We start from the raw sequence: 9,280 nt of genomic DNA, 5'->3' as shown, positions 1-9,280 counted from the left end.
ACAACCCGCCCCCCCTTCCCAAAACATGGGTCTGGGTGGGTTGCACTTCGGCAGGTCGGTGTGGACTTGTTGGGCCGAAGGGCCTGTTTCCATACTGTAAATAATCTAATCTAATCTAATCTAACAACCTGTACGTTTGCCTTTGAACCACTTACCACCCCAACTTGGAAATATTTCACTGTTCCTTCAGTGTCTCTCGGCCAGAACCTTGGAACTCTCTCCGTAATGGTATTGTGCTTTACCTACAGCGCACAGTTGCTGCGGTTCAAGAAGCCAGTTCCCCAACTCCTCCTCAGGGAAAGGCCCAGCAATGATGGCCGTATTCTCCGAGTTTATGAAAGTGGTTACCTCCTAACTCCCCTCTGAAATGGCCATGGCAAGTCATTTGGCCCAAAGACAATTTGGGATGGCCAATAAACATTGGTCTTGCCAATGATTCCTATGTCCCAAGAAAGAATTTTTTTAAAAAGTGGCATTTAGTCGAACCGAATCCCAAACTGGGGAGGTTAAATCAGTTGGACAGACTGTGAACCCAAGTGTTAACAGTGCCCAAAATATTTATGGTCAAGAAACCTTTTCACAAATTTCTTGTCTGTTTTGTGCTTCTAAGAGAGAAGAGGGTCGGATCCAAGGCCAACTGAACAACTCTGACTCCAATCAGATCATTCGGGAGCTGAAGGACCAGATCACAGAGTTAAAAACAGAGGTAATGTAAATAATTGTGTCAGGCTTTTGTGAATACCTGCCCTGATCAGTTAGTGCTGTGAAGAAGGTGTTTCTGCTTTGGGTGCACTGTGGGAATTGCCCAGGTGAGTCACAGGTCAAGTTCCTGTTAAACTTCATTCCAATTGCTGAAGTAACATTTTCCCATGATTCAGTGTCAGGCAGAGTGATAGAATGGCAATGTATTTTTTTCCATTTTGCAGATGTTTTTCGGTGTATTCAGAAGTGCTAGCCAAATACAACACCTATAGAAAATGGGATTATCAGCGAAAAATTACCATTTTCACTTTGTGCGATATTCTACCTGAACCTGTGAAAATGACTAAAACTGTCCTACACCACCATCATCTAGTTTCACTGCTGTGTCAGTTTCTTAAACTTAATTTTTTTTTGACATGGAGCCCTATCTGAAAGCTGCCTGTGCCACAGGGGAAGTGAGCAACCTTCCTGAACCGGTGAAGCCTTGCAGGTTTGGCCAGATAGGACAGTCATTTTTCAGGTGAGGCCTGATTCGGTCAAATTGAATCTTGAAGCAGCTTGAGTAATTGTAAAGTAAAACACCAAGTTAAAGTGATCTAAGCCGTTTTCAGTTGTTTGTGAAGGTGGTATGAGCTCGGGAGTGTATGTGACCATGCAGAGGGAGCTTTCCTCTGTAACAGCTACCGAACCTATCCAACAAATACAGGGAACCTGACACGTGGATCCATCTGGGTGCGCCATCTCTTTAAACCATTTAGGCCCAATTCACCCAGAAATGTGAGAGTTTGTTTAACCGGAGATCTTCAGGCTGATATCTGGTTGGAAAACCATGGTGTAAGTAACTCTTTGCACAAACTAATTCTCTATGGTTGCATTTTTTTCTCCTTGTTTGCATTTTGAGGTTGCAATATTAATCTAGAAAAGTATCACTTCAGTAATAACCAGTCAATTGAAATGTCTCTGCATGGTGAAGTGGGTTTTGGACTGAATACGTTTCACACCATATCGAGTGATGCAGCTTTAGATTTCAAATTCATCGATCCCTAGTTTGAATTCCTATCTAGATTCTCCGTGACTGGTTTTCCTCCCAGAACATCAAACTCGTGACTTTTGTCTTGAGTCAGTAGTGCAAGGGAGGCAAGCTTTATCCTGATTGAATCTGTGTCCCCTGTGCTTTCCTTACCTAGGTCCAAAGCGATGGAAGATTCCGGAAAAAAGTGCAATGAAATGTGTTCACTTGGTCCTGTCAGCAAGGAATCAGACATTTCAGGGACTGTTGGAGAAATCAGGGATATAATTGTACACCGCACTACACTGCCATTTTAGCTGTCCGTTACCATGTGATGGTCTGCATAGCACTGTTTGTTTTCAGAGAGGTGTTCTGCCCTTCCCTTTTTCAATAAAAGCTGAAATTCTCAGGTGGGGAGTGTTAGGTACTCTGTATGAGGAGTAGCTCCAATCAGGAGTAACATGGCCACATTGGAAGGAGGTGACCTGTTTGAATGTTTTTCTGCATTCCCATGATGGTTCTTACATGGTGGTGTTTAGGCCAAGTCACCAACTTTTAAAGGCAGTTTTCAACAAACGAAACAATTTGACGCAGACATCAAGGCGTAACATAATGAAACCTGTGGAGAGGCATTGGGTTAGTGATATTATCACTAGTCTATCAACTCAGAAACCCAGGTCATTTTCTGGGACCCAAGTTTGAATCCCACCGTGACTAATGGTAAAGTTTGAAGTTAAAACAGAGTCTAGATTGTTGGGAAAAATTCATGCAGTTCACGAGCATTCTTTACAGAAGCAATCTGCTGTCCTTACCTGGTCTGCCCGACATGTGACTCCTGACCCAAAGCAATTTAGTTGACCCTTAAGACTGCCCTCTTGGCAATTGGTGATGAGTACTAAATGTTGGCCTAGCAATGACACTCACATCACCTGAATGAATAATTTAAAAAAAAAACACCCATTCCCTTTCTCCAAATGCATTCTCACTGAATTTCCCTCCAAGAGATGCATTTAGATGGATAAGTATGCCACATCAGGTTTAGACCACTGCCTCAATACACATGAGTCCTCAAGAAAGTTTCTGATCAATTATCCTCCAAACATGCACATTGTAAATAACCTGTATAGTTCCCCTTAACTTTTGTCCTTGTGAGCATGTATCAAAACAAGCTCAACTTTGACGTAAATCTCTTTAAAATTGATCAGAAACTTTCGGAATTAAACCTAGTATTTCATATTTTGATCACTTACAGTGGCGTGTCCAGTAACTGCCAGGATGGGCTTGCCCATCAGCAGACAATCCCAGGTTTGGCTGTATTAGTGTTTAGTTTCTGCTTTCCTCTGTCCTCGGTCCAGGCGTTTTTGCTGTTCCCCGAATTCTTATAGCAACAGTGTTTCTCACCAAGCTACCACATCTAATCCCCCAGCCAGATCTGTTTGTGAGCTAATTTATCATCATCTCTTCCTTGTCCCCCATCGACCCACTTCCAGCCTCCTCATCTTCTCAGGAACAGATGAACACTATTCCATTGAAGTGCCCTATATTCAGGGTAATGACAAAAAAAGTGTCATAGTCAAAATTAACTACTGATAAGGATCTAGAGTTTAAAAAAAATGCTGTGCTGTCCTCTCCTGATTGTTTTGCTCTCCGTGTTCTTTAAGTCATCAACGTGCCCTCTAGGCTCACTGACCGTGTAAATGGAATGAAGGAGTGTTGAGTTCTGAGACCAAGGTCTGCACCAACAACATGTTTGTCTGGAACTGTTGTACCTGACGATGACGCATTTGAGATGTGAATAACAGTGGTGTGTGGTGCAGTCTCAGCAGTCAGCACTGTCTGTTGCTGTCATGACAATTTCAAATCACTTTTTTCACAGGGCACCAAGTAACAGTAACTAACAGAAATTGCTGGAAAAGCTTTGCAGGTCTGGCAGCATCTGTGGAGAGAAATCAGAGTTAACGCTTCCAGTCAAGCGATCCATCCTTGGAACGGATGGTAGCAGGGGAAATGTCAGTTTAGGATGGGGGGGGAGGGGGTGAAGGAGTAAACGATAGGTAGGGATAGAGAGAGAAGAGCAGTTAAGCAAAGGAGTGGGTAATGATCTGGCTAGGAGGGTGAATAGCTATTCATGGGGGACTGTAATCTTTTAACTCAAGTAATAGTAACTAGTATTTTTTCCTTCAGAGTCACAGTCACAAACTACCTACAAAGTAGGTCACTGGCTTTCCACAATGACTGGCTCAGCCAGCTCATGTAGTTTTCGATGATATGACCAGTAAAAGCTTTGCTTACACATCAATCAGGATTGAATTGTATTCTGTAATGAAAATGTCTGATAGTATTTTATAAAAAGACAAAACAGTATTGGATAGGAAGTATCAATTGGTCAACATTTCTCCTACAAAGGGAACTCATGTTGTGCACTTATCTTCTAAGTGTTTCTTTGATATTACCATAAGTAGACTTCATAAAGATAAAAGGGCTTATGCCCGTAACATCGATTCTCCTGCTCCTCGGATGCTGCCTGGCCTGCTCTGTTTTTCCAGCACCACATTTTTCAACTCTGGTCTCCAGCATCTGCAGTCCTCACTTTCTCCTTCATAAAGATAAAACCCAGCGTAGGGGCCAGTGAGAAGAAAGGTTGTGACTCTGAAGTTTATTGAACACGGAATGCTTTCTCACATGGAATGCTTGACACAGTAACAGCATTAAAGTTGTGATTTAAATGAAGCTCAGTGAGGACAGAGAGGGATGGAATTAGATTGCCGAGCTCTGATTTGACATGATGAAGCAAATGGCCTCCTTTTACACTGCAGTTTCAATCTTGTCTTCACCCAAGTTATAACACTGAGCAGGGATCTTCACAGTCAGTACCCCTTAAACCCCTTTAGCTCGGTACATTTGATCATGTTAAACACTCCAACTTTTAAGTATTACAAACTTGCTATTTCAGTGAGGATGCTGAAAATGTGTTGCTGGAATTGCAGTCCTCACTTTCTCCTAGAAGATTTCAGTGAGGATGCCTCACTGAGTCCCAGCGGGTACTCTGCATGTCTCAGGGGGAAATTACAAGTCACTTAGTTGGAATCAGCAGTTCTTCAGCACTTTGACGGCAATGATTTAACTATGGGAATCAGTCTAGCTGCAGGACTGACCATCCAAACATCCATGTGTGTAGCCATTTATGCATCAAATAAATAAAACATTTACCACAAACTTGCAGTTAGCTCAAAAGTAGCAGGAAGTAATAATGAATTGACATGTCAGGGGAAGGGTTCATCTCTGTGCTTGCCTGTCACCTGGGCACCTATCATTCTTATGTGAGCTTTGGCTGTGGGTACTGGCTACCATCTGATGATAGTGGATGTCAGACTTCTTCACAGTTAGCACGTCTTGAGAAGATTTGTAGCTCAGGTTGAGGTTCTGGATGTAGGTTTGCTTGCTGAGCTGGAAGGTTCATTTTCAGATGTTTCGTTACCCGACTAGGTAACATCTTCTGTGAGCCTCCGGACAAAGCACTGCTGCTGCTTCCTGCTTTCTATTTATATGTTTGGGTTTCCTTGGGTTGGGGATGTCATTTCCTATGGTGATGTTGTTTTAAGTTCTTTTTCTCAGGGGGTGGTAGATGGGGTCCAAGTCGATGTGTTTGTTGATAGAGTTCCGGTTGGAATGCCATGCTTCTCGGAATCCTCGTGCATGTCTCTGTTTGGCTTGTCCTAGGATGGATGTGTTGTCCCAGTCGAAGTGATGTCCTTCCTCATCTATATGTGAGGATACTAGTGAGACAGGATCATGGTCATGTTTCCTGGTGGCTAGTTTTCTGCCTGTTTGTCCAATGTAGTGTGTGTTACAGTTCTTGCAGGGTATTTTGTAAATGACATTAGTTTTGCTTGTTGGTCTGTATCAGGTCTTTCAGGTTCATTAGCTGCTGTTTTAGTGTGTTGGTGGGTTTGTGGGCTACCATGATGCCAAGGGGTCTGAGTAGTCTGGCAGTCATTTCCGAGATGTCTGTAATGTAGAGGGGAGTGGCTAGGGTTTCTGGACGTGTTTTAGAACATAGAAGAGTACAGCACAGAACAGGCCCTTTGGCCCACGATGTTGTGCTGAGATTTAATCCTAATGTAAAATATAGTAACTTAATCTACGCACCCCTCAACTCACTGCTATCTATGTGCATGTCCAGCAGTCACTTAAATGTCCCCAATGACTCTGCTTTCACCACCACCGCTGGCAAGGCATTCCATGCATTCACAACTCTCTGCATAAAGAACCTACCTCTGACGTCTCCTTTATACCTATAGTAGGGTGACTAGAAATGGACACAATATGCCAAGTGTGGTCTCATCAGGGACTTGTAGAGCTGCAGCAAAACCTCGCGGCCCTTAAACTAGAGCTCCCTGTTAATGAAAGCCAAAACACCATATACTTTCTTAACAACCCTATCCACTTGGGTGGCAACTTGAGGGATCTATGTACTTGCACACCCAGATCCCTCTGTTCCTCCACACTGCCAAGAATCCTGTCTTTAATCCTATATTCAGCATTCGAGTTCGACCTTCCAAAATGCATCACTTCACATTTATCCAGGTTGAACTCCATCTGCCATTTCTCAGCCCAGCTCTGCATTCTGTCTAAGTCACGCTGCAGTCTGCAGTAGCCCTCTACACTATCAACAACACCTCCAACCTTTGTGTCATCTACAAATTACTAACCCCCCCCTGGTGTTTTGTCTGCTTCACAGTGCTGGGAACCAGCCAGTGTTCATGCTGGCTCTCTGACTAAGGTTATAACAGTGACAGAAAGTGACAGTTTCTGATTAATCCATCCCTCACTAGGAAAGGCATCAAGGACTGTCCCAGCATCGCTATAGCAAGTCTCAGCTGACTCCACCCACAGCAGGATGTTGTTGAGCTGGCCAGCTCTGTTATCAGCCTGATCATTGCACAGCTGAACAGTCAGTAACACCTTCTGGCTATAATCTTAAGGAGGTTCATACTATCCTCCTGTGCCACGGAGTTGTGCAAGGTCACTGAACCAGTGAAGTCTGTTTGACCCACTGTACTTATCCCAGCACTGTAAAAGTGTGACCCATTCTTCCAGCTTTTCAAACACCCAGCCTTGGCACTTACCAAAACAATCGGTGTCCAATTAATTATTTAGGAAATGTCATCAATCACTATAGCAGTGTAGGCAAGTGCAGCAGCTAATTCACACGTAGGAAGATCCCACAAAGCAAAGAGATGATTACATTCCCAACACTGGAAACAGGCCATTTGGCCCAACAAGTCCACACCGACCCCCAGAAGACCAACCCACCCAGACCCATTACCCTACCCTAGATTTACCCCTGACGAATGCACCTAACACTACAGGTAATTTAGCATGGCCATTTCATCTAATCTGCACATCTTTGGACTGTGGGAGGAAACTGGAGCACCCGGAGGGAACCCACGCAGACACGGGAGGAACGTGCAAACTCCACACAGACAGTTGCTTGAGGCGGGAATCGAACCAGGGACCCTGGTGTGGTGAGGCAGCAGTGCTAACCACTGAGCCACCGTGCCACCTGGAAGTGTCTGAATAATCCAGTTTAGTAGTTGTGGTCTAGGTGTTAAATTGATCAGTTGCACTAGGAGAACTCCCTGCTCTCTCAATATGATCTTGCTGACACCAAACAAAAACCACCTGGACTCGATAAATCTCTGCGACGTGATAGCACTGTCATATAATCTGAACAAACATTTAATACTTATTTTCATGTTCTCAAGGAGATGCTGTGGTACAATCTACTGCTTCAAGGTTGCCTTGTCAGTGTTCAGTGCTGCTCTGAGACACTAGTAAACCACAGACATTTAGTACAAAACTCCCTCTTGGTGGTATCATGGAGTTTATTTTCTTGCTGGCTTTCAGGGTGTGACAGACTGACAGTGGAAACCCCTAATTTATTGTCCATTTCTGGTTACCTTAAGAGGGTAGTGTTGAGTCTGGTTAAAACTGAGTGACTTGCCAGGCTACTGAACAGAGCATGAGAGCTTGGAGTCGGTAATTCAGTCCCTCGACCATGTCTGTCTGCCATTTTACACCTGCAATCAGTAGGCTGGAAGAACACATCAAACCAGGCGGCATCAGGGAGTGGAGAAGTCAACCGTTTGCATGTAACTCTCTTCGGGACACAGTTACACCCAAACCGTTGACTTCTCCACTTCCTGAAGCTGCCTGCCTTGCTGTGTTCCCCCAACCTCCTGCCTGTCCCTCCTGATGCTGCCTGGCTTGCTGTGTTCCCCCAGCCTCCTGCCTGCGCTGCCTGGCTTGCTGTGTTCCCCCAGCCTCCTGCCTGCGCTGCCTGGCTTGCTGTGTTCCCCCAGCCTCCTGCCTGCGCTGCCTGGCTTGCTGTGTTCCCCCAGCCTCCTGCCTGCGCTGCCTGGCTTGCTGTGTTCCCCCAGCCTCCTGCCTGCGCTGCCTGGCTTGCTGTGTTCCCCCAGCCTCCTGCCTGCGCTGCCTGGCTTGCTGTGTTCCCCCAGCCTCCTGCCTGCGCTGCCTGGCTTGCTGTGTTCCCCCAGCCTCCTGCCTGCGCTGCCTGGCTTGCTGTGTTCCCCCAGCCTCCTGCCTGCGCTGCCTGGCTTGCTGTGTTCCCCCAGCCTCCTGCCTGCGCTGCCTGGCTTGCTGTGTTCCCCCAGCCTCCTGCCTGCGCTGCCTGGCTTGCTGTGTTCCCCCAGCCTCCTGCCTGCGCTGCCTGGCTTGCTGTGTTCCCCCAGCCTCCTGCCTGCGCTGCCTGGCTTGCTGTGTTCCCCCAGCCTCCTGCCTGCGCTGCCTGGCTTGCTGTGTTCCCCCAGCCTCCTGCCTGCGCTGCCTGGCTTGCTGTGTTCCCCCAGCCTCCTGCCTGTCCCTCCTGATGCTGCCTGCCTTGATGTGTTCCCCCAGCCTCCTGCCTGTCCCTCCTGATGCTGCCTGCCTTGATGTGTTCCCCCAGCCTCCTGCCTGTCCCTCCTGATGCTGCCTGCCTTGATGTGTTCCCCCAGCCTCCTGCCTGTCCCTCCTGATGCTGCCTGCCTTGATGTGTTCCCCCAGCCTCCTGCCTGTCCCTCCTGATGCTGCCTGCCTTGATGTGTTCCCCCAGCCTCCTGCCTGTCCCTCCTGATGCTGCCTGCCTTGCTGTGATCCCCCAGCCTCCTGCCTGTCCCTCCTGATGCTGCCTGCCTTGCTGTGATCCCCCAGCCTCCTGCCTGTCCCTCCTGATGCTGCCTGCCTTGCTGTGTCCCCCCAGCCTCCTGCCTGTCCCTCCTGATGCTGCCTGCCTTGCTGTGTCCCCCCAGCCTCCTGCCTGTCCCTCCTGATGCTGCCTGCCTTGCTGTGTCCCCCCAGCCTCCTGCCTGTCCCTCCTGATGCTGCCTGCCTTGCTGTGTCCCCCCAGCCTCCTGCCTGTCCCTCCTGATGCTGCCTGCCTTGCTGTGTCCCCCCAGCCTCCTGCCTGTCCCTCCTGATGCTGCCTGCCTTGCTGTGTCCCCCCAGCCTCCTGCCTGTCCCTCCTGATGCTGCCTGCCTTGCTGTGTTCCCCCAACCTCCTGCCTG

At 47.3% G+C, this 9,280-nt stretch overlaps 1 protein-coding gene across 9 annotated transcripts in view; it reads left to right on the top strand.

Moving 5' to 3' along the window:
- LOC122552164 (EVI5-like protein) overlaps nucleotides 1-9,280 on the top strand; it is a 264,526-nt gene that overhangs the window by 226,341 nt on the left and 28,905 nt on the right. For 8 of the 9 annotated variants that reach the window (XM_043694689.1, XM_043694685.1, XM_043694688.1 and 5 more), the window contains one exon: nucleotides 611-706. In XM_043694689.1, the coding sequence (XP_043550624.1) occupies nucleotides 611-706 (96 nt within the window). Of the gene's footprint in view, nucleotides 1-610; nucleotides 707-1,889; nucleotides 2,027-9,280 lie in introns of those variants that run through there. The other variant, XM_043694694.1, reaches the window with a different exon arrangement.

Source organism: Chiloscyllium plagiosum, chromosome 8 (genome assembly GCF_004010195.1).
Source record: "Chiloscyllium plagiosum isolate BGI_BamShark_2017 chromosome 8, ASM401019v2, whole genome shotgun sequence".
Classification (NCBI taxonomy): Eukaryota; Metazoa; Chordata; class Chondrichthyes; order Orectolobiformes; family Hemiscylliidae; genus Chiloscyllium; species Chiloscyllium plagiosum.
This window is presented reverse-complemented; position numbering and strand designations above follow the sequence as displayed.